At 38.6% G+C, this 25,977-nt stretch overlaps 2 protein-coding genes across 9 annotated transcripts in view; one reads left to right on the forward strand and one right to left on the reverse strand.

Annotated features, from left to right (window-relative positions):
• LOC108972766 overlaps nucleotides 1–25,977 on the reverse strand; it is a 70,102-nt gene that overhangs the window by 9,336 nt on the left and 34,789 nt on the right. For all 8 annotated transcript variants that reach the window (XM_018939597.1, XM_018939592.1, XM_018939565.1 and 5 more), the window contains one exon: nucleotides 14,571–14,613. The gene's annotated coding sequence lies outside the window, so the exon portion shown is untranslated. The remainder of the gene's footprint in view (nucleotides 1–14,570; nucleotides 14,614–25,977) is intronic.
• LOC108972797 (neprilysin-11-like) lies at nucleotides 11,972–14,710 on the forward strand. Its single transcript, XM_018939611.1, has one exon. The coding sequence runs from the start codon at nucleotides 12,104–12,106 to the stop codon at nucleotides 14,318–14,320; it is 2,217 nt and encodes a 738-aa protein (XP_018795156.1). The 5' UTR covers nucleotides 11,972–12,103; the 3' UTR covers nucleotides 14,321–14,710.

The raw sequence follows: 25,977 nt of genomic DNA on the forward strand, positions 1-25,977 counted from the left end.
TTGCTTTAGCAAGAACTGGTGTTTTTCGGTGGCACCAGGCCTTTTTAGAATGCCGGAAAGAGGTCGCCGATGAAGACCGGAAAGATGATGATGATCCAAAGTGAAAAGATGCTTATTGCCTTTTTCGGCATCAAAGCCATCGTTCAACATTAATTTGCTCCTCCTGGACATACCGTCAAGGTCAAGATTTAGTGGACATTACATGGCAGACGATTGGAAGTTGCTCCATGACAACGCTCCAGCTACCTTACCTAACCAGGGTTATGAAAAGTATTTAACCGAAACTTTTCTCTACCATCTTATTTCTGAAATTTAATGGTTCTGACAAATTAATTTGGCGAAATATTGCAGGCAGTAGGCACCAAAAAGAACCACGTGATTCCAATTAGGGTATGAGAAAGTTCGACCTGATGGAATGGGGTTTGCGCACACCAGCTTTATTTGCAGATCTCCACGTACTTTTTAGACTGGTTGAAGAAAGTGTCAAGAGTGTCGAGCTTAAAGAGACTTAAATTGCCTTCAATCTCAATTAAATGCCACTAAATGGCCTTCATATATTTGCGCTCAAATATTCCTCTTCATGCTACTTTACTGTTTCCTATAAGGATGGACTACTTTCACTCAATTTTGTCGCTCCTCAACGTTCAACGCCGCAAAGCTGACTCCAAAGAAAATTAACGAAAATTGTGTCAGACATGATTGGGTGGTGATTTAGCCATACTTTATGGGTATATACTTATGTGTATGTATGTGAGTCACTAATATTGAACGCTGCTACATGGAGGAAGACCTCTGATTCGCCTACATAAACTTGCAAAATATATAAAATAAATTAGGGACATTAGCGTGAGAAGCACTTTAGATGGTCCTTGTTAATGGCGATGGTGAAGGTGTTAAGTAATAATGACGATAACACTAATAATGAGTTATATAATGAGAGCAATTTTCCTTGGTGAGCTAATAATTGACTTCAGTTGGGTACTGAAAGTGGGGCAGCGAGAAAGGCAAGTTGGGTTAATTAGCAGAATATGGATTAAAATAATTTGAATGAGAAACACATTATTGCTAAGTTTAGGAAAAATTGTGAGATACATTTTTCTTAGATAGATGAAATGATACATTTTTTTCAAGTAGTTGAAAGCAAGATTTTACTTTTTCTATCTGATTGTAAGGAAGAAATAAAAAAATATAAGCCCAATGACATCTCCGTTACAATTAAGAGCTCATACTTGGAGGCACGAAAAAAGAACTGACCCACCCTAAAAACATACTCACAACTTGAAACTAAAGATTAATGATTGCTATAAAATGAAGAAATAAACGATAAAATTTTTAGACGGAGTGGATATACTTGGATAAAACTCGGATGAAATGATTGTTCTGACACCCATGGATGATGAAGAATTGATCTTCTATAGACCAGCAAATTCCAAGTTTCTATAAGTGGTGGGTTCAAAAGGTTCCTGAAAGCAAGTTTATGCCCCTGAGAAAAGTTTCATGAGGCTTTTGGGTTCGAAATTAGGAAAAGTGCGAAGCTCGGAAAATATGTAGGCCATTGTAACCCCTTAATGGGTATACGGGTTTCAAAAAATCCATTTTTATTGTCTTATTAAATTCTATAACAACTCTAGAATATTGTCCTAAATTTTCAAGTTGATCCGTGTAATATTTTCAAAGCTGTATCTTGAGAACTTGTGCGCTAGAGGCTACCTAGGCTAAGTACGCCGTCTTTTAACGCGTTTTTTCGAGACTGTGTTTTTGAAGTCGTTTGGCAAGACTTCTCGAAAACTACTCAAACAATCTTCATGAAATTTTATACAGGTCTTTGAGATATAATACGTTTCTTAAAGACTTGGCTGAAGGATATTTTAAAGTATTTTTTAGATGATCCTCTAAGGAGTTAATCTGCCTAAGCGGGTGCATCTTTTATCCGAAGGGTCACCGGTGATGGCTTCACAATGGCCGAGATTGAAATATTTTTCCACAAAATTTTACGATTCTTACACGAGGAAAACATCATTTGAGTTTGTGAAAACATCATGTCACCCTTTAAGAGCATAAATATTCAGAGATAAATGACAAGACGACGAAAGTCATTCAATATGTTACAGAAATTGTGATTTTAAGACTCTCACATTATAGAATAAGTTTAGCATAACTCTGTCAATGACAACAATGTAATGAGTATAAATATTTTCGGTGCTTATTTACTTAGTTCGTAAATAATGTAAATGATTTAGTACCCGTTACATAACCACACATATGCACATATAAATAACACACATATGTGTGCGCACATATGCTATTCTGTTAGTCAATAGCAGTGGCTTATGAATTTGTATATTTGACGATTTTTAAATCCTCATCAATTTTATGAGCATTGTCAATATCCTCATCAATCATTCAATTCATTACGCGCACTTGTAACTCGGCAAATGGCGTACACACATCCGACATCCGACAACAATAGCTGTAAATATGGCACAGACGAATGCACTAGCATCGAAGGATAAAGCGAAATAAAAACTATAATCCACAGGCAATCGCCAATGACGAGACGATGTAAAACATTTGCATTCAGATTAAGCAAAAAATGAATTTAGCAAATAAAGCGAAGTGCGACAGCAGGACACTGAGCGCAGGGTATTACGCACACACATTTACGTCTATATGCCTGTGTAAATACAAATATAACCCATATTTTCGCATTTTATTACCAAATACACGAATAACAACAAACGCTTGCCTGCTAGCGCTGGCATATCGGAAAACTAACAATATGCGCTGCCAACGCACTGCCAGAGAAGCGGAGGAGTGCGAGAGTTGAAGTGGAAAACGGATGCCAGTGGATGCGGATGCCTCTGTGCCCACATATAAATACATATGTGCACTGTAAATGGCTGCGCATGTGCGTGTGTGGCGAGGATTTGCTGTTGTATGAACGCGTCATACAGACGTTCCACTGCGGCATGGAGCAGAAACGTCAAGTGTATGGGTGTGGCTGCACAAGCGGGCAGAATTTGCGTAGGTTAGTTGGCGCGCGCGTAGGTGTGTAGGTAAGTGGGTGTGCGTGTGTGTGCGCGTGGCTGTTTATGTCACAGGATGTTGCAGTGAAGCGCCAAATAATGGCACATGACTTCAGAGAAGCGTTGTCGCCCGGCCCGGTGCCCCTCCGGCTGCCGCGCGTCCTGGTGCTGTTGTTTGTCAAAGAATGTCAATATGTTTGTCGCATAAAAGGCAACTACACAAAAATGCCAGAAAATCGAATGAAAAGGAAAGCAAAAGCTAAAGCACGAAGGCACAACTACCAACCATCAACCATATAACGGTGAGATAAGTGCGCACAGACAAGGGTGGCCAACTAAAGGGAGCACAAGGAGTTTGACGCGTCACTTAAAACGGTTGCTGTTTATACACGTAACCAAGTGTATTAGTAGTGCGCACGTAGGTGTGTGTGAATTTGTAAATAAGCGAATGAATGGATGAATGAATGAAATGTAGGGTAACAACTTGACATGTGGAAACTCCATAAAACGACACGACAGAAAACAACTGGCGGGAGTAAGCGGCAAATGTAAACACAAACAGCACAACATGCGCTCATTCGCATACAACGGCACGCACATTCGATAGTCGTGCTGCTGGTCGGGTTTGTGCCAGCCACTGCAGTTGTTTGTCTACATTAGGTGCATTTACTTTGCTTCCATTGCGAAATATACCTACCAAATACACTCCTACCACATTCAAACACAAGAGTGTGTGTGTGTGTGCGTCAGCAGCTGAATGGGTGGATAGGCGGGGGGAGTGGGCGGCGAGCGCGGCTGAGGCGGGGTGTGTGCAAACTAAAATGCAAATATTCTCGGAAATGCAAATAGTAATGCGCATATTAAAATGCCAACGCGTGCAATAAAAATACAATTTCCTCGCATCCACATGCGCATAAATGCTCGCAAGTGGAATATGTGGCCGCAAGCCGGCGCGTGTGAGTGTCAAATGCATTTCAGTTGACATCGGACGCATTTCATTGCGCTCATTATGAGACTATTATTTGCTTGATTTCTCTTGAGATTACATTTGAGTTTGTGCAACGTCACATACTTCATAAACATACACACCGCACATAAAAGAGCTAATAAAATGCTTTCTGGGTTAAATATTCCAGAGACCGAGAAAACTTAAAGAACGCGTTTAATTCGTTAAATTCGGTGATGATCAGCGGACTTGAGAAGTAAATAATAATTATGAATATTTCGACAGTCCTCCTAAGCATGGGTACAGTGCGTATACGTAACTACACATGTTGAACTAAGGGTGCTTGAGTGCTGAGCTCATATAAAGCTCACCGCAATGCAATGTATGAACTTACTGGGAGAAGCTCAAACCCAAAACTAAACAACGTCCGTGTTGTGTTGCACAAATAGAAGGTTTGACCGATGTTTATAGATTTTTGAACAGCTGATGCAAGATACATATAGTATGTCCATATTTATTTCCAATATGAAATACAGTCAACGAAATAAGCTAAAAATCCCTTCTATTCATCTTTAAATTTCATATGACTATTTTTTATGTTATTTATTAATGCAATCAACCTCGAGAATTATTTACACAATATTAAAAAACAATTACTATTTATAAATAAAATAATTCAAAAATTCTATTCACTTGGTACGAAAAAAGTATAGCGTACAAAGAAATATTTCATATTAAATCAGACTTATTCGAAGTATTAATAACTTATTTGGCTACCGTTAGCCAAAATAACGGTGTTTATGCGCCTCGACATGGATTCAATTAGAGAAGGAAGGGTGGAAATCGGTATTTTCTTCCATTCTGCTTCAATACAGTTCTTAGAGCTCTAAAAGTATCAAATTGTCCACCACCGGAAAACTTGCTGCGAAAGTATTACCCAGAGATTTTCCATGGCACCTAAGTCGGGACTTATGGCGGGTCCGTCCATTAAGAAACGTTTTGTTGCAGCTGCATTGGGTATCGCGGCGTTATCTTGCTGAAAAATCCATGGTTCCTCAAATAATCGTTCCGAAAACTCTATTAAGACGTTTTGTAATAGTTTAATATAACTCATAGCATTCATTTTATGCGTCACAAAACAAATTGGGGTTGTACTATTATATCCAATAGCCCCCCAAACCATTAGAGATCCTCCCTGGAAATTTATCGAATGCCTTGATTCTAGTAGTCGTCGAATATCTCTCCATTAAATTAAATTTTTTTCATCACTAAAAAAACTTCGATCAATTCCCTCTTTAGTTTGTACACTATACTTATTTCGTGGACTGTATTGTCGAAAGATTAGTTCTGCTCGCCAATCGGAATTTCGGAACTTTCTGGCTCACGATTCAAACCATCGAAACGCTCTCAAATACATATTTATGTTCTGGTATCACTTAATTCTACTCTGAACATAGGAAAAATACATTAACACATTTTTATATAGGGTGTTTTAATAGAGTGATGAAATATCCAAAGGAGTAACTGACAAATCGCAAGGTAATCATATATATACTATGTATTTCATATTTAGCTGATAAAATTTTTGCGCAAAAATAAATAAAATATTTTGTGATAAAATGTCAGAGGAAGACAAAGAGTTCAACTTTTTATTAAGAACTCTTGCATACAGAAAAATTTAATCTCAGGTGTAATTTACAAAATAACATTATCAGTTTATCGGAAAGCACTTTTAATAATAACTATCAATAACTATTAATTTTTTCTGTATAGTCTTTCATACACTGTTCTACAAAATGAAATCTCATCAAAAATCGAATTGAGGCAAGGCGAAAAATTTATTTTTTATAAACTCCGCCGTTTTTTCGAAATTTCATAATTATAATCATAATTAACAAAAATCGCCTTTATAAATCTGGGTGTGCGATTTAAATCAAAATAAAAGTTTTTTGTCTCCAAAAGCACCCGTTACCAAATAAGTCAAACAATGTGTATTATCTCCACACGCGTAAAACACATGCATAAAACAAGGATACGTCAGCTGCCAGAAGCCTGAAGCTATCGCTCGGCTCAACACATGCACTCTTCACATGGTGATACGTGCTGTTTGTGGGGCGTATCCCCACTTCTGCTTCTTTGTGTTACACAAAAAGTCTCATACTGGTGAGTACCATGTGACTGACAGCTTGCATCTTTCCACCATCTCCGTTTATTGCCATCCTTGGAAACTTCCTTATCATGGCACGGTTATCGTCACACTCATTATCAGCGAGAGGATTACTATTTTCAGGTAAGCTCTTGTGTGTAGTTGTTTACTGGCAGGCGGTGGTGATGGTGCACTCGTTATTTTTTAAGTCATTAGTAGCATCATCAAAAAAGCAAAAAAATGTGAGCATCATTTAAGAACCTGTCGTGACAATGCATACGTAAACATTAGAGGCTTAAGGCGCATTCCTTTTTTTTGAAACTAGTGCTGCAGTATGATAGGGAAATCGCGTCGGAAGCAGTGACACAAATGGCGGACGAACATTAAATGGGCGTTCGGGAGCACCATGTCCTGTTTGTATTTGTGTGAGAATTACTGGATAAGAATGAAATCGTGAAACACTGCAACAACGCTGCGGTACAATTCGTGAACTATGTGGTGTATTCACTGACATTTAGGGCAAAATATTTCTTTTGGCGAGCTTGTTAACAACTGCGACTTTTATTAATTTCGAACATTAAAATATTTGCTTTCACTTTTGTTTTGTAAATACTCAAGTGCTATAGGAGTTAAGGGTCATAAATAGTGTGAAATTTTGGAAAAATCGGTTTTTAGTTTTTTTCATATTTCGTTAGTTTAAACCGAGGGAGAGCCCTAGTATGCAAAGGAGTTGCGAAACAATTAACTAACCTAATAAAACATCTGTGCTCGGGAGCAAGTTGTCGAGTAAGGTGTGGAAATATTTTAAGTAGCGGCATACAAGTCAAGACTGGTGCCAGGCAGGAGTGCGCGCTATGTCCCCTTTACTCAATTTGGTATTGGATTTGGTGATGCGTCAAGCGCGTGCGACTAATAGAGGAATATATTGGGGTTTAAGCGGTTGCCTCGAAGATTTGGACTATCATCCGCATAGTCTGTCTGTTGTCCCATAAATATTCGCACATCTCCTTGAAACTTGAAGCTGATAATGATCTCGCCGCCCAAACTGGACTTAAAATTAAAATAGCAAAGACAAAACTCATGTGCATCAACACAACCGAAACGCCAAACCTACAGATCGCTGGAACATGTCTCGAAGAAGTCGACAATTTTTGCTATTTAGGTAGCATTATAACTAAAAATGGTGGATCAGCAGCCGATATACGAATATATTCAAAGGTCGCGCTGCCTTCGGAATGTTGGATAAAGTCTGGAGATCAACACATACATAAAGTATATCCATATGGCTGCGAAACGTGGAATATTGCAGCGATTGTTGCACACGTCAACACACGCTATATTGGAATCCGCAAGGAAGCCGAAGACGCGGGAGACCAGCCAACACCTGGAGACGAGAAGTCGAAGCAGAAGCACAGAGAAGTTGTTATTATTGGAGAGAAATTAAGTTCAAAGATTTCAATAAAGTTCCATCTAGGAACTACGGGGAAAAATATATATAAGAGGTGTGTTCAAAAAGTATCGCTAATTTTGAATTTTCGCGGGTTACGTATATTCGAATTTCGAATTTTTTGTGGCGTTATGTTGGTACTCATGTCTCTCACTTATGCCGACAAGCTCGGCCATTTTGAATGTTCATTTAATTGTTGACAGCTGCTTTGCTTGCACTTGTTTTGGATCGTCTTCGCTTTTTACCTAGTCAAAAAAATGGATCAAAGAACCTGTATCAAATTTTGTRTGAAAAACGAAATTAAGTGCGCGGATGCATTCCGAATGTTGACTGTGTCATACGGAGAAGCTACCTTGGACCGAATCAACGTTTACCGGTGGTACAAAATGTTCTCAGAAGGCCGAGAAGATGTGACAAAAATTGGCTTTTGCACCACGATAACGCCCCTGCTCACACATCSTTGCTTGTGCGCGACTTTTTGGCCAAAAACAACACACTAATGATGCCGCAGCCACCGTATTCCCCAGATCTGGCCCCCTGTGCCTTTTTCTTGTTCCCTAAACTGAAGAGGCCCATGAAGGTACGACGTTACGCTTCTCTTGTCGAGATAAAGACGGCATCGAAGGAGGAGCTGAAGAAGATAAAAAAAATGATTTTTTGAAGTGCTTTGAAGATTGGAAAAACCGTTGACACAAGTGTATAATATCTCATGGGGATTACTTTGAAGGGGACAAAATAGATATTCATGAATAAATAAATAATTTCTGAAAAAACACAAAATTCGCGATACTTTTTGAACACACCTCGTATGTACATAAACCTACTAAAAATAATCCTAAAACTATATCACAAATAGTTTTTGAGTTATAGTTTTTTAAAAAGTTGTCGCTCAGTTAAATGCGCTCAATCAGTTAGTTTTAAACGCGTTTTTCTCAAAACAGCATTTTTCTAACCAAATTTCCTGTGCGGAATCGTTGGGAATGATGGAAAATATTAAGAAGAGCTCGACATGTTTTGCGAGTCCGTTCGAATAATTTTGGTGGATATTTTGTGTTTTATTTGCAATTTCTGGGCGCTTTCACAAAGTATAACCTGGAAATTTCAAAACAATCGATATAATTGTAGTAGTTTTTTAAACCCCCGATAATCGAGGTTTTTAGACGGTGTGATGTGCCCCTTAGGCCAAATAAGAATAAACAGTTCGGTTAAAAATCGATTCGGGACCCAACAACAAATCATTTAAATATTGCAGAAATAGAAATGATTTGTTGATAATAAAAGCTGCTAATCTGACAGCGATGATGACAGTCGTTAGCCCAGCTGCACTTCACCAGAGAAACAAACTCCTTGTGGTAGCGGACGCTTTCAATTGAAGTTTACTCGCATTCGCTTTGTCGATTATTGAAATGATTTTTTTTATCAGCGGCAATATCTACTCATTTAATACTCGACTTTTCACTTCAAGTCTTCCGCTATTCTCAGTTTCACAATCAATTTGCTTTACTCATGCTGCACTGCCTACCGAGCCATCCGAGCATCGACCGATAATGCTAGCCAATCTCAACTGTAATCAAGCGCACTTGGACACTATTGGCACTACTGTCGTTGTTGTAGAATCCGATGTTGTTGCTTTTCTCGTTGGCGGGGATCATCGCCAGCCAGCTGCTGGTTGAAGTGGTGCGTGCGGAGGTATTGTACTTTGCCTTGAACTTAGGAATTAATAAAAAGAAAAAAAAACTGTGTAGTGATTTGATGTTTTTATTTTTGTTGTAGTATTTGTACTCGCTTTGGCTGCTGTCGGTGTTATTGACACTGATTGGATTAGGTTTGTTGAGTTTGGAGTGCGCTCAATTCAAATTGTACACAAATTGTGCATTGACGTTAGAAATTTCCCTTTAATTATATTTAGCCCGTATTTACTTTGCTCGGCGCTTGCTGTAAGCAAAGAGTAAATCGTATATACTGGCATATACACACTATATGTATACTAGTATATACTGAAAAATTAAACAACTCTCAAGTGCACTTTCGGATGACGAGGCTCTTGTAGTTGTCGAGTGTTATTTAAACTTGAGAGTTGCAATAGTTTAATTGAGTCCTCAATGGCACTTAAATATTTGTATATGTATATAGCCGAGCACACCACATAAAATAACTTAAATATGTGATTATGTACATGTTTACCCAGAAGTGCTGCAATTATGTTGTTGGTAAGTTCTAAGCACAAATTATCACATAGTTTATATCTTCCGAACTAAACTATACAGCATTGGCCAAAAGTATGGGACGGGCCACAAGGTTAGGTGAAATAAGTAAAGTAAGGTACATTTTTTCTTTGCAAATATCCACAATCCTCAAAAAAGGAGACCCCGAAATCTGCGCCAACTACCGTGGGATAAGTTTCCCCAACATCGTATAAAAGGTTCTATCGAGCATACTGTGTGAAAGGTTAAGTGTTATCAGTGTGGCTTTAGTCCTGGAAAAWCAACAACCGACCAGATATTCAGAGAATCGACACACACCACCTCTACATCGCCACTGCTTTCGACAGCACGAAAAGGAGCTGCGATGTCTGAATTTGGTATCCCCGCAAAAATAATACGGCTGTGTAAATTGACGTTGAGCTATATCTCCGTCAGGATCAGGAAGGACTTCTTTGAGCCGTTCGATATCAAATGAAGTTTCAGCTAAGGCGACTTTCTATCTACTGCTGGAGAAAATAATTCGAGCAGCAGAGTTAAATAAAGAAGGTACAATCTTCTATAGCAGTGTATAGCATAACAACCGCGCCGATAGTTCTGCTTTCTCCAGGTTGGACAAAAAAGCGAAGCAAATGGATCTGGCAGTCCAAACTTCGAAGTCGTAGATAATTTCGTCTATCTTGGAACCAGCATTAACACCAACAGCAACATCAGCCTCGAAATCCAATGCAGAATAACTTTTGCCAACAGGTGGCACTTCGGACTTAGTAGGTATTTGAGAAGTAAAGTCCTCTCTCGACGAACAGAGACCAAATTTTACAAGTCACTTATCGTACCCGTCCTGCTATGTACTTGGTGCAGAGGCATGAACGATGACAATAGCTGATGAGTTGGCGTTATGAGTTTTCTAAATAAAGGTTCTGCGGAAGATTTATGGTCCTTGGCGCATTGGAAACAGCTGTACGAGATAAACGACGACATGGACATAGTACAGCGAATTAAAAGATAACGGCTACGCTGGCTAGGTCATGTCGACCGTATGGATGAAAACACTCCAGCTCTGAGAGTATTCGACGCTGTAGTCGCCGGGGGAAGCAGAGGAAGATCTCCACTCCGTTGGAAAGATCAGGAGGAGAAGGCTCTGATTACACTTGTAGTCTCCAATAGGCGCCAAACAGCGAAGAGGAAGAACGACTAACGAGCTGTTGTAAACTCGGCTATAACCGCGTAAGCGTGGCCTCGTTTCGATACCTGCTGATGAGGTGCTTGATATAATTCTTGTAGCAATCCTCCTGTGGTTCAGATCTTGGGTAAAATAAGTTTCTAATTACGAAAAGAGAAAAATGTCAACGAACTTTCTACTTTAACGACGCTGGGTTTATAATTACTTATTACAATATTTTAGATTGAGAAAGCTAGTCGCTCATCCAAAGCGGCTTATTACATAATATATTTGAGACATCATTAAAATTATTATTAAAATTATGAACCGAAAAGAATTTTTTCATTTCCGCATTCCATTTGCGAATGCTAGAATATGCATTTCAGCTGATCTCCATCACAAATTCAGCGTTGAACAAACCAAGACAACACCTCACAATATAACATCATTGACAGATCGTTAATCAAAATTGTTTATACATTTCTGGGTTACACAGTTTTGCGACGGAATCATGAAGAGCGATTCACGACGAGCAGAATTAACAACTGATATGCACACAGACGTCTTAAAAGACTGACATTTACAAACCAAAGACGAAGAAGGTAAGAGGCGGCATTAAAGCGAATATAAAAGGTTGTAAACATTTTTATGTGGCTGCAGGCATACAGCAACTACAGATATCAGATAATCAGATCAACGTGAAATGCCAACGCCGCGCGAAGAGTTGTCGAAATTACGTTATGGAAGCTTGACGCGCCGACAATGTCAGGAAAGATGTACGCGCTTTGAACACACGCAAATATATGGGCACAGCTGGCGCTTTCTCTAAAGATGTAAGAGCAAAAAGAAAATATTCATTTATTTGTGCATGTATGGCCGCGACTCGGACGATTGCTCGTAAGACTGATAAATCCATACGTGGAAGAGTCAGAACGATTTGGAATGAGAGAAATGCCACTGACGACACCGATGCGCCTGGAACACCACCAGAAAAAGCCGCTAAAACCGCGCATCGCCGAGATCATTCAGTTCAGTTGAGAACAAAGAGTGGCATTGAAACGAAGTGTTGCTGTGCGTTCCATAAAAGCAGTGAGGAATTTCCTTTGTGCATTGATACTTAAGAACCGTTGAGATAACCGCGTCGCTTTGCAGTGCAAATACGCAAAAGCTACAAAATGCTGCGCGCGCATTATTTCGTTTTTGCTTACGAAATTTTTGTAGTGATATATATGTTTGCCATATCTGCTACGGGTGCTGCCGGGGAAGATATAGACGAGAATTACGTGAGACAGCTGCTGGGCAATTTGAATACGAGCTTTGATCCGTGTGAAGATTTTTATGCGTTTGCATGTGGCAATTGGGCGCAACACTACGATAATGATGCCTATGTGGATGTGCCTGGCTATATGGACTATGAAGTGAATAAGCAATTGCTGAGCGCGCTGCTTGTCGACAGAGCAGCAAATAAGAGCGGCATAGCGCAGCAGGCCTGGCATTACTATTGGTCGTGTGTGAATCTAAATGCGCCCGCTTTGAACACCTTTCTGCGCTACGTGCAACAGGCCTTACACTTTGAATGGCCTATATTGCGTGCTGACTGGCAGCGACCTTGGCAGAATGCCACACACTTCGATTGGCTGCGTGTTGTAGGTGGCTTGCGCGCTTATGGACTGAACGGTATTTTCATAACGCAGGATGTCAATGTGCGCTTCGCCAATGCAACGCAATACCTCTTAGAAGTGCACGCGCAACAGCCACCAGCTGTGGCGCCACCCGCACTGGTTCTGCGGCTCAAGGATGTTGAAAGCATATTTATTAATTTCGGTTTGACAGAGCCGGAGGCTCGGAATGTCAGTGCGGGTGTCATTGCGCTGGAAAAGTCGTTGAATGACGCCTTAAGCACTCTCACATTGCCGCCTCCAAGCACTTCAAATGTCAGCGAAGCAAATGTAACGCGCGCAAACTTCACGAGCTTGGAGATGAATGTGAACGATTTGATAGAGTTGGTGCCAGAAATCGATTGGCGCGGGTATCTGCTACATACGCTCGGCCGTGAAGTGGACTTGGAACAACAGCTGCTGCAAACCTACTCCTACGATTTGCCCTACTTTCGCAAACTGCCCGCCCTACTTGCCGCACACTCGAACGAGACGATCGCCTACTATATAATGCTGAAGTTCATGTTTCAATTGAGTGGCGATTTGCCAACTGGAATGACGGATGTGCAGAAATCCACGCATTGCATGCGCCTGCTGCGTGGTTATATGCCACTGGCGGCCAATTACCTGTACGAGGAGCATTATTACAAGCATAGACGCGTGGCTAGTGACGCCGCGTTGCATCGTATATTCAACAAGTTGCGCGCCAACTTCGCTCAGTTGGTCAATGCCAATGCTCTGCAGCTGAACGCCGCTGAGCGTGCCTACATACTCGCCGAACTGGACGGAATGCAGCTACGCATAGGCAATGTGCCACATGAGGCGGCGAACTTGACATCTCAAGTCGAGGAATATTATGCGGATATAAATATGAGCCCAAGCGATTTTTATGGCAATCATTTACAGCTTATCTACGGCAGTGTGCGACGCATGCAGGCGAGGCTATTGAATGTGCCACGTGCGGCAAATGCGACGCAGCAACTGATCTACGAGCATAATTTCGAGACATCGAGCTCTTCATCGCCGGTTAAGATCTTTGACAATGTGGTGCTCGTGCCATATGGGTATTTGCAGTTGCCGCTTTATGATCACCGGTTGGATGCTTTGTTTCAATATTCGCTCTTCGGTTTCATTCTCGCGCACGAGATTATGCACGCTTACGACCTCTTTCACATTGTCTATGATCAGCACGGTAACTTTAATGAGTTGGGCTTGGATGTGGCGCAACATTACTGGAGCTTCATCAACTGCACGCGGCAAACGGAGTTAAATGACGTGCTCTCCGAGAATATGGCCGATGTGGCTGGCTTACGTGTGGCGTATCAAACCTACTTCGGCCCGGAGGAGATTAGCACAGCCGCAGAGCAGCCTCACAATATTACTGCAGATGTACTAAAAACTGGCTCGCGCTTTGAAAATGAGACCCCTACGCAAAGTCAACAACAACCTGTCATCGGGCTTAATGAAATCCCTAACAGCTTAGCAAATTCCTCCCCTCGCCTATGGCTCGGTAATTTCACGCGCCCGCAGCTGTTTTTCATCAACTCGGTGCAGTTTTTATGCGCCAATATGCCGCGCATCGATGCGCTGAATGTGCAACCGATGCACCTCGGCCATGACATGCATGATGTGCGCGTGCGACGCAATTGGTTTAATTTGGAGCATTTTGCGGCCGCTTTTCAGTGTGCACGTGACACGCCTATGAACCCGACCGAGAAATGCCGCTGGTGGTGAGGTGCGCAGTGAGTGCCCGAATGGTGCGACTGTCCTCCGGTGGGGTTTACTGTTCGAAAGCGGATTATTGATTCGTTTTTGTAACATTCATATTCTACTTTATACTTAATTTATGGTTGTGCAGTGCTTTCTGTGAAATGTCAACAATTTTTGCTTACAAATAACCATGAAGTCTTCTATATTTAAATTGAGCTATTGACCCCTTTTCATAATGCCTTAATGTACGAGTAAAAATATCTTGAAGACTTACCTTTGAGGTGGCTACTTCTTTTCTCGGTACTCGGAGATTATTTCTGGAAATAAAAGAAGGATCACAGAATGAAAATATTCGAAAAATAAATAGATTCTTTAAAGATATAACAAAAAAATATATATTATATGTATGTTTGTGTGTCGAAATATAAACGGAAAAAATTAAAACGTAGTCTTATTCAATCCCGCTTCGAAATTTTGTTGAAACTTATAATTAGAGTATGTTTTTCGGAAATGAAGATGAACGCAATGGATGTCGAAAAGTGGGAATTGCTTTGGATGGTAGTAAAATAAGTTTGATTAAAATGGCGATCCATTTAGAGGTTCCCTACTTTTTAAAGAAAAAACACGGAAATTTAAAATGTTTATTAACATTTGAAAGAACATTTTTTTGGCATTTATTTTTTAGAAAATTATCTCTTTCAAATACTGTCCGCGGCTACGTGTCAGATGGTGTATGCTTTTAGTCCATTTTTTGATGACTCGTTCGAGCATTTTGACTGGTAACTGCCTCGAAAACGTCGGATCTTCTTGGAACTTTTCAAGAGCACATAGAGCGAAGCCATGTCGCGTGGAAAGATCGAGCGGTTTCAGTTTTCAATTTAAGATCTTGACGTAAAATACACGAAGACGTTCCACACGTCAGTCCGAGTTACTGCGAAGGGCGTCGAATCGATTCTTCACGGTCTTCGTGTACACCCCCAGCTGCGTCTGCTACATTTTCTTCACTGCCCGCTGGACGTGGTCCATTTGGTCGAATATTAGGGCTATTGAAAAAAATACGTCTACTTGGATCAACCTTTATTAGTATCTTCTTTCTCCAGTGTAGACATTAACTAGGCGGATTAATGCCACATTCAGAGTTTCACCTTAAATTACCCAAATTCTGCCATGAAGGAAGAGAGGAAAGGCTCGCATACTGAGTCAACCTTTGAAATATATAGTTTTTGCTAAACACAACAGCCTCGCACGTAAAAAGCAAGTTTACGCTTCAATCATACAAAGTTTGATACAAGTATTTAATTCAATTAAGAAAACAACTTTTCAGACGGCAAAAAGTTAAATTTATCTTAATATTCTCTTTGTGTAAAGGACTACGGGCTCTGTGCTCTCTGTATTGGCTTTTAAATTGAATTGAAATTGAGCTGGTAATTTGACAAATTCACTGAATTGAGCTTGGAAACGAAGGCACACGAATGTTTGTTATTGCGCTCAAAGTTTCAACACATACAAACATTTGGGGTATTCGTTCTGGGTTTTGTATCAATCTATCGCTGCAAAATGCAGCAGTCCAACACTTTTGACATTTACCAAATTACCCAAATCCCGTGTTACAGGCTGACAGAGATATCAGTTGCTGCCGTGTTGCACAGCCCGCTTCCTACTGTCAAGCATTGATGCAATCTCGGTAAAAATCAATATCCAGCACCGAAAATGAAGTCATGTCCTTTTTGTACAGAATTTTTTGGCATTTGTGTATTTTAGTATTCTCGGCACTTCCTTCCGTAATCGTATATTCTACAGCTCGTTGGCGGTAATGGAAGTGCGGTGTGATCAAAAATCAATACTTGGCAGATTGCAACAATGCGAAATGGAGCAAAAAATAACACAGGCAACAACAAACGCTCTAGCGAACCAACAAATGCCAAACTTCATAAATATGTACACAAACACATATATTCGTGGGTATGTGCGATATGCAACCAAACAAAATTCGACCGACGGTTGACGGTTGCCGGTTGACACTTCACTTACCGGTATGACTGCCTACATACCCGTCACCCGCTTCCTGAATGTCCTTTGGCAACGCCAGCACTGAAAACAACCGAAACGAGGAGTAGGGGTCGAAGCTTCAGCGCTTCGCCACTGAAATGGGGAAAACCACATCAATAAGTCGCACAAATTGAATTCAATGAAAATTGCTAATATTTTCGTTATTGCTATAAATTGCAGGTTTTGGAGTTTTCAGCGTGCATTTTTCGAGAAAAGCGGCGCAATTTGCAACGGAAATGTAAAATATCAATTCGTGTCCAAATGCTGGTGGCACACTTAATGCATATTGGCATTCTTTTTAGGTCTCTGCTAATTGATTTGGCCATCGATAGTGGGAATACGAAATGTATGAAAATTCGCGCTGCGTTAATTTCGACAGCAAATCGAAGATGAAATCAATGTTGCTACAGTGGAGTGGTGGTGAAATACGGAACTTTACACGAATTTGTAATGAAAATGCAAATAATATCCGTGAGATGCTGCGTTGATTGGACGTACTCAATGTGGGGTCCGAATTAACCTAATTAAGGCAATTGATCAAAGTACTGTATGATTTCAAGATAGGAGAAAGAGCTGGAGTTTATCTTTTCTTTAAAAATAAATATTATACCAGAAGGAAACAATTTGAGTGCTGTGCTAAACTTGGCAGATCACCCACCCACATCGAAATTTTCAACATTTATGAGCGGTAATTTTAATAAAAAAAAACAAAACAAAAAAACACAAAACGTTAAATTTAACTACGCTCTTTACAGGTGCATTTCTTATAGCAACAAAGAGTACCCGGAAATTGTAATTGTAAAACGGAAAATTTTAATTATTCAATATTATTTATTTTTTGGCTTCAAAGTAATCCCCATCAGATTTACTTATGCCAACGATTTTTAAAGTCCTTGAAACACTTTTCTTGAGCACTTTTTTGCCGTTCGGCTATTTCAGCGAATTTTGTTTTATCTCTTTCAAATTCAGTTTAAGGAACAAGAAAAAATCACACGGAGCCAAATTTGGTGAATACGGTGGTTGATCGATGGTGTTCATAGCGATTTGGCTTTAAAATCGGTCACAATAGTGGCTCGATGCGATGGAGCATTATCGTCGTGTAAAATCCATGAATTGATATTCCACAATTCCGTGCGTTTTTGACGGATGTTTTCTGGGAAACGCCTCAATATGGCCAAATAGAACTTCTTATTGACCGTCTGTCCCTACGGAGGAAATTCATGACGTACCAAACCACGAATATGGGAAAAAACAATGAGCGTCATCTTGATGTTTGAGCGGCTTTGGCGTGATTTTTTTGGTTTCGGCTTGCTTTTTCCTTCAATTTCGATGATTGTTGACTTGATAAACTGAGACAAATTTCGCGTGCGTACAGACGGGAATGTCTAGATGGACTCAGCTAGTCTGCTGTCCATTTATGTATAATATAACTTTATGGTAACTCCAGCGTTTTCTTCTGGTTACTACTAATATTATGATAAAGTTAATATTTCCTGTTCGGGGTATAACAATATTGCGCAAAGGTTAATAATAATCCCACGTAGCCCAACCTGGAATTTACATTAAATTACGCAAATCATTTAAAATACACCAACCGACGATTACGAATGCGGGCAGTCATTGAGTCATCCATCGACAATATTCGCAACGGCACTGCCATGCCATTAAAATTAAGTAAGGAGGTGCTATAATTGGGTGGAATCGATTACAATACACTTCGCACACTTAAAAAGTGTAATTAGTATAAGCTTTAAAGAGTTTGCGATTTTCTAAGTGGGTGCAGTAAAACGAGTCTTTTCACTCTAGTTAATCTGTATGAAAATTTGAGATTGAGCTTTTTAGTTTCATAAAATTACTAATATTTAGAGGTTGACCAAGTTTGTTTTAAGGCTACGAACAATTGAAATTTGGTTTGATGGATGGGTTGCACAATTTTTATTTTAACTATCAAGACCACAAGATTAGTGCAGTCACACGCGATAAATAAAATTGCACTCATTCATAACATAATGTAAAGATAATTGTACAAAGTTCCAATACCGCAGTGCAAATGGTGCGCTTTACAAAAAGTTGAGGGCAAACGAAAACAAGTGCCAGACATGGAAACTCATAATAAAGCAACTCATAAGCAAAAGCAACTGCAAGAAAAATACGAAAAACAAACTGGAATACTTTAATTTCTGCAGTGTTTACATTTCGAAGCTGCCTGACGCTGTGTGTTATTTTAGCTTTACTCCATGCGGTGATTAAGTTGTTAATGGAGCTGCGATTTGTTTCCGCTCGCATATGGCGCGTCACACCTACGGCGCCACTGGTCGGAATAGGAAGGCTGCTGGTGGGCGTGTGCAGCGGATGCCGGTTATTGCTGCCACACTTTCGCTAATGACACGAAATTGCTTTAATATTTTTATGGCGATGTGGCAACGCTGGTTATCGAAGACATACACGAATGCTAATGCTAAATATAATTGCTATTTTGAGTAATGAAACAATGCACCATTTTAATGCCGTTGCATGCAGCGCGTCAAGTTCAATTTAGTCCTGCAACTAACTGTAATTGAATGCCCGCATGAGCATGTGCGCATGTGAATAATATAATTGTTTGAGTTTATGATACATATATGTATGTATGAATATCTTCTAGTTTTAGAATTTATACTTGGGTTTCTATATTCCGATTTTAAGAATAATGCATTCTTCAACATGTCAGGTGTGTGTGTATGTCTATAGAGTAAGACTAAGTACGCTCTCGCTTCGCAATGCTTGAATATTGTCGCGAGGCGTTGATGATGTAATAGCGGCATATTTTGAAATTTGATAGCCTAGCCTACATAAACAACAATGAAGTGTGGCGTGAAAAACAGAAAACCGCAAAATTATGACACATAACAAAGGAGTATGTTTTTATTCATTTTGCATTTGATTAATGAAAGAAAAAGCGTACATATGCAGATTTAAATGGTATATATATAGTAAAAATAAATCCATTACTTTTGCCTTAAATACCTTACTAGGCATTTAATTGGTAGAGTTCGAAAGATTCAATATATGACGAATATGTACCGCTTCTTTCGATAACGAAGGTGAATTCAAAGTTTCACACTGAGAGAAAAAGGCAAGCCCCCGAATTTGCTGGCAAGTCACTATTGTTGTGAGTTCTAAATTGCGCGTGAATGGCTGAATAGTATCAAGACCATAAACACAACTCATATTGTTTGCCACCTGGCTTATCTTTTCGTTTTTATAGAAACTGAAAAATATGTAAAGTTGTAAGAGTCAAGAGGAAAGGTGACATTTGGAAGAATCTCAAAAGGTTTTGATTTGCTGCAGTGAAATATATACGGTTGGATGATGTCTTGATACAAAATAATTGAGCTTTNAAAGGTGACATTTGGAAGAATCTCAAAAGGTTTTGATTTGCTGCAGTGAAATATATACGGTTGGATGATGTCTTGATACAAAATAATTGAGCTTTACTTTTCGGTTTTCGATCCAAAGACATGCTTATATGAAAAAGCCCCTATAGAAGACAGTATTGGAAGTAAGTACAAGTTGCCTCGTTCTGCTCTGAAAAGACACTGAAAGCAAATGTGAACTTAATATACCCTGTATGAAAAACTTCAACCGTTGAAGTGTGACATGGCGTATGCGTAACGTGCCTGCAGATAGTGTAAATGTCCTTTCGTGTATTTGTTTATTTGGCATTATTTAACACAATTAGAAGGTAAATAAATATATGATCATGCTTTCATAAACTCATTCAAATTTAAGTGAAACGATTGCATTTTAAGTGCCGATAAACTGAATAGATTATTTATTAACAAATTTAATTAATTACATTGACGGGAATAATAGTGCTAGTATTCAGCATTTAGCTTGCATAAAGTATGTTGCAACTAAGTTACACAGCCAATATACTATACATATATGTATATATTAGTTAGCTGAAATCCAAAACGCCTGACTGAAACTAAAGCTGCATTTGTGTAATTGCATTAAGTGACATATCGCTTTTATCAAATGCATACAGTTATTCAAACAAGCGCATAAGTCAGCTCATTGAAGAGCACTAATCTCAGAGCGATAGCGACAAGAAGTAGCAAGTGCACAAACTTACATATTAATTACACTACACAACTGCTTACAAAAATGCTGAGTGTGTGCAATAATTTCCTTATATTGTTGTTATTATTCGTATCAGCATTGTTACGCATTTGAATTATGGCTTAGAATCTTGGTATATGAATCTATATTCAAACATTTAAATATTGAACCTTCACATATGCTTGCAAGCACTACGAACAAATATATGTCAGCTATGGGTTACAATCAGTGGCAACATTTACCGCTTCACGTTGGGCGTAACACCAGTTTGTTTCAATATTTGCTTTACTGCTCATTGCTCTCTAGCTTTATGTCGTTGATATCTGTGCGTGTGGTGGGGTGAAGAAGCCAATTAAAAATTTAATATTAAATTCCAAACTGCAGACTCATTTATAGCGATTACATATCGGCTTGTTTGATGTGAATTAAATATGGAAACAATGCGCTTCGCCATAAAAAATTAATTCAATTAACTATCGCTGATTTTGTTCACATCTAATTAGGTTAATTAAGATCATAATTAACTTCTAATTCAAATTGACATTTTTTATGCATGTCAATTATGCCACTGAATTTCAATTTTCGTGTTTCATTTGCTTAAAACAATTTATTTAACGAAATAGTAGTCTCTAGAGACATTACATTCTGTTGCACTTTAATTCGCTATGGAAATGAAAACTAGTCATCTTTGTTCTATTCTGAATTGAAATGATCGATTTATGGGGCAAATTAGAAATTTAGAAAAATTATTATTTTTTTATTTTGGATGTTTCGATAGTCTTTAACTTTAAATGTAACACAATACATCCAAAGTGTGGCCGTCAATAGTTATAGTCAATGCAATTTATCTTTCTTTTTTCAAAACTAAAATTTTTAAATTGTCTACAGTTGTAACTCGAAGATGAACCAACAGCTTCCAATTGCATGAAAAGTGTAACTTTTTAAAAATACAAATTTTTTTCAGTCTTCCATTATGTTAAATTTGTGTTTTTTTTACAACCGTTCGTTATTCTGAAGGAAATATATTACAAAATAAGAATACAATGTTTTTATTTGTTTTGAGTCCTAATGAAAACCAAAATCGTTCCAACCGAGAAGAACATTTTAAGTAACTTTAGGAATATGGAATAACTCATTAAAAGCTATTATTATTTTTGGAAATTTATTGTATTTTTTTAGAGGTCACTGTGTCTTTTTTTCTTGCTTCCTAAACTTCAACATCCCAACATGATAACGTTTATTTTTCCATTGTGCCTATGGAAGGAAATTCGCGCAAGGTTCAAGCCAGAATTTATGTTTTTTTTTTTAAATTATGAAAAACCGTTACTTTGATTTTAACGGAGCTACAAAACCCTTCACATATACAAAAGATTCTATACGAAAACGTATTTATGATGGGTCTGTTTATAGTGGCAGTTTCGACAATCGATCAGTTTCTTGGAGAGAAATGGACGCATGCAAAAGATCAATTTGCAAAACTGAGGGACTAGTTCGCGTATATACAAACAGGCGGACGACTCAGCTCACACACATATTTTATAGGGTGTCAGACGTTTTCTATTGCAGAGATAGTCTATCTTAAGGAGTTACATGGGCTTCCTCGGGTAAAAAACAGCATTTTTAACAATTTTTTTCATATACAAAATGAAATATTTTATAAGAATTTGTTATTGTTACAAACATACACTGTTAACAAAGAAATTTTGAAATTTTAGAAAAAAAAAAACAAAAACAAAAACAACGCTTTGGTAGGATAGCTCCTTACATCATCTAAAGTGAAAAAATATAATATGTGTTTTAGTTAGAACTTTAAAATAGAATTTGGACGAAGGACAAAAAAAAAAACAAAAATTGGATTTTCCCGACATTTTTGTAAAAAAAAACCGAAAATTTCAGTGAAAATCTCGCGACGGTTTTTTCAGATAGGATCCGTTGAGTAGTTCTCGAGAAATCTTGCTACCCGACTACAAAAGCACTGAAAAACCCGTTTAAAGACTGCGCACGTGGCCTAGCTAGCCTTGAATCATTGGATTAACTTCCACATTTAGGACAATATTCTAAAGGTGTTGTACAATTTAATAAGATAACAAAAAAATTAGATTTTTTGAAACCCGTAAACCACGTAAAACCTTAATATCATCATAATTTGGTGCTTTATGGCTACCTAGGACATTTTCGTGTATCCACACAAACCTTTTCTATGCTTTGATTTCCAGAACATTCTGACATTACTAAAGTCTGTATCTTGCATTAATTGCTGTATTTGAGGACAATCAAATATTTCACTTTTCAGCTACAAATGTAATCAGAACAATATTCTTTAGCATCTATCGCTTAAAAGAATTGCTTTATCATTGAAACTAGGTCACATAGTAAATCACTGAGGAATTTCAAAATTCAGAAAAAATCTTTGTAAACTGAAGTCTAAATATCTCCACATTTAATTAATAATATTAATACAGTTGTATAATATTTTTTAGCGTATTTTCGGTACATAGCTTGAAAGTGGGGACTACACGATGTTTGTATGCGCGAATAAAGTGCTCAGAACTCCATTAAGGACTGGAAAAATATGTATTACCAATTATATGATAATCGCTTGAAATATAATATATGGAATATCGCAAAAATCAGAGCAAATTCGATAAATTCATATTCTGGACACTTTTTTTTGTAGTTCTTTAGTCCGCGAAAAATTTGAGAGTTGTTTCAAAACTGAAAAATATATAGAAACAAAGCAATAACTTACAAATTTGATTGTATTTTAGAAAATATTGAATTTACGCTTCCCGTTCTGAGATATAATCTTATTTTTAATGAACTCAGACTTGCGTTAATGCTATTACATTTTTTGCATTTCCTCTTGCGTTTTAAATGATTTACAGATTTCCACCAACTTTCACGTTTTCAAAACATTTATTTTTCCATTTTGGCGCGAAATTTCATTTTTAACGCAGCTTTGCTTTGCAGCAGGTTTTCCATTTTTAATTGGCGGTAATTGAAATAGTTTTTAGCGGTATCTAAGTGGTGAAATTCGAAAGAGTGCTTTAAACGGCAGGAATAGTGAATTCGTTGGTTGGCCCGTTTGCAGCAGGCGGAAGTGCAGAACAGCGTAGAGTTGTTGAAATGGCCAAGTGATGCTAATGGAGTGCTTACCAACGGCTGTGTATGTAGATTAGCCAAGCATAAGTTCACTGAGAGAGGTGAGAGTGTTTGCTCCGCCAGATTGGCGTTGAGTCGAGTGGGCTGCACGGAGATAAAAGTATTATTTGGGTTATTGAAAATTTTTACAGAATAAAGCAATTTGCGACAAAGTCTGCTGTAGCGAATCCATTTTTATATAATTTAAAAGGAAGTGAAAAGTCAGGTTCATGAATAATTTTAGTGTCGAAGCATGCGTAAAGTCACTACTTATTAATTTCTTATTGGAGAGTATGCACATTAGAAGGGAGGGGACAAGACAAGCGCTAGTTTTTCATTGCCATTATCGAGCGTGCATTCCTGATACGTGACTGTGCCCCTCTGGAAATCTATTTTTCCTTTACTTCAGATCCTAAAATAAATAAAATATAACAGTTGATGTCTTCAGCACATTCCGGAAAGTAAAACTTTTCATATTCACCAGAAAAACGGTGTGCAGCAAGCGAAAGCATTTGAAATCGCTAAGTGTTTAGTGATGAGAAGTACATGAGCTTAAATGGCAGAAGTGGAGCAAACCGTTAAAAGTGGCTGGAGAAATGAGCACACTAAAGTGTGTGGCAACAACAAATTCACAGGAGAGTGTTAATTGGCGTATTTCAAAGGTGGGTCCCCAACGCTGAATCAGCAGTGGAGCGCATTTCGGTTGAATTTGATTATACTTAAATATAAAATAAATATAGTGGAGATTAAGACCAAGAAAAATAAAAATTTCATTATAAAACAACAACTTGCTAAAGTCTTTGTAGAACTTTACAGAGAACTGGGCGAAAATCCATGAATTCTGTGACTATTAGCATTTGGAACCGATGCTATAAACTTTGTTTTGCTCTAATTCAAGCGTTTTCAACTGGCGTTGTTGTTGTTATTGAACTTACTGAATTCAAAATATATTTTACACAACAAGCAAAGTGCATTTTGCACTCATCACTCTTCCGCTTACTTGTCGCCTCGCAGTTCTAACACTTTCATTCTATTTACTTTGAGCTTCGTTCGAATTTCCTCTTGACGCGTTCGGTTGACACATTCGGTTGCAGTTGGCAACAAATTGGCTACATGCCGGCGGCGTTGCCTGCGGCGTGCAACAACAAAATGTGCTGACGAGAGCTGGCAGCGGGAACGGCAGCAGCGTTGCTGCATTTGTGGTTTCTGTGTTTTTATTGGCTGCACTTTTTGTTGTAACCGCACCACTGAGGCGTATGGGTGCGCGCCTTTCCAAAGCATAGCGGTGCTGACATCATTTAATTTGCATACAAATTGATTTTTTCCTCGGCTTTTTAATATTTTTTGCTGTTAATGCGCCATTTGTCAAGGTGAAAATGGCAGGAAATTATGGAAGCCAAGCGGTGGTGGCGCAAATGTTGCTGCCTGTAGGTGTTGCGATACAATTAAGGTATGCACTGGCACATACATATGCGACAAATGTGGCATGTGGCAAGTAAAATCATATGCCGCCTTATCTGTTGATAGCAGCCAAGAGGCAAGTGATGATGTCTTCGGTTAAGGGTTAAATTCACGCCCTTACAGGAGTTGCTCACACGCCCACTTCTCAAGTGCGCAAGAAGTTTTTGGGAAGACAGCTTAATATTCGCTCACAAAAATCAACTTAATCCAGAAGCGAGCTGGTGATGAGTTGCAGGTGTGGCACATCCACGAAAATGTAATCAGCATGCTTTTGTGATTACACGTCACTTGTCACACTGAAGGTGCCGCTTAAATGTGCGAACTTCACAGCTCAGCTAACATCAGTCGTGGCGCTAAACGTCAGCGAAGGTTGCGCATTCTTCCAGCGCAATTTGAGACAAATGCTATGTGCTTGACGCTGCCGCTTGGTTGGCGGCTGATAGTAATGCATTTCGTCGCTCGGTGCGGATTTGCGAAATGATTTCCTTCTTCATGCTGGAAGATATTAACACGTGACCTACTTTTGCCAGGTGTATTGCACAGCTTCATAAAGCATATACCCACTTACATTCTTAGTTGTGCAAGGTTGAATTTACCTTGGTAATATACTTTCGTTACCGTTGCTCATTACAAGTAGTTTGCTAGGGAAAAAAACCGCATTTCCAGGATTTTATTAAAAGTTATTGTGAAGGTTTTAAGTAGTCAACATGAGTTCTCTTAAAAAGTAGCGAGATATTGACAGATAAAGTTCAACGGCAGTTTATATCCCTAATAGCAATTCAAAGTGAGAAGCTTTTAAATCCATAACTGCATAAAACGATTATCATACAAAATCATAAGGAATTAATAATAAATGGTGCTTACAAATAATTACCAAGTATCTTATTATGAGAGATATTTCCTATCCAAAACACATGACTGGACAT

The sequence above is a fragment of the Bactrocera latifrons genome, unplaced genomic scaffold, assembly GCF_001853355.1.
Source record: "Bactrocera latifrons isolate USDA-ARS-PBARC rearing strain unplaced genomic scaffold, ASM185335v1 scaffold_11, whole genome shotgun sequence".
NCBI classification, from domain to species: domain Eukaryota; kingdom Metazoa; phylum Arthropoda; class Insecta; order Diptera; family Tephritidae; genus Bactrocera; species Bactrocera latifrons.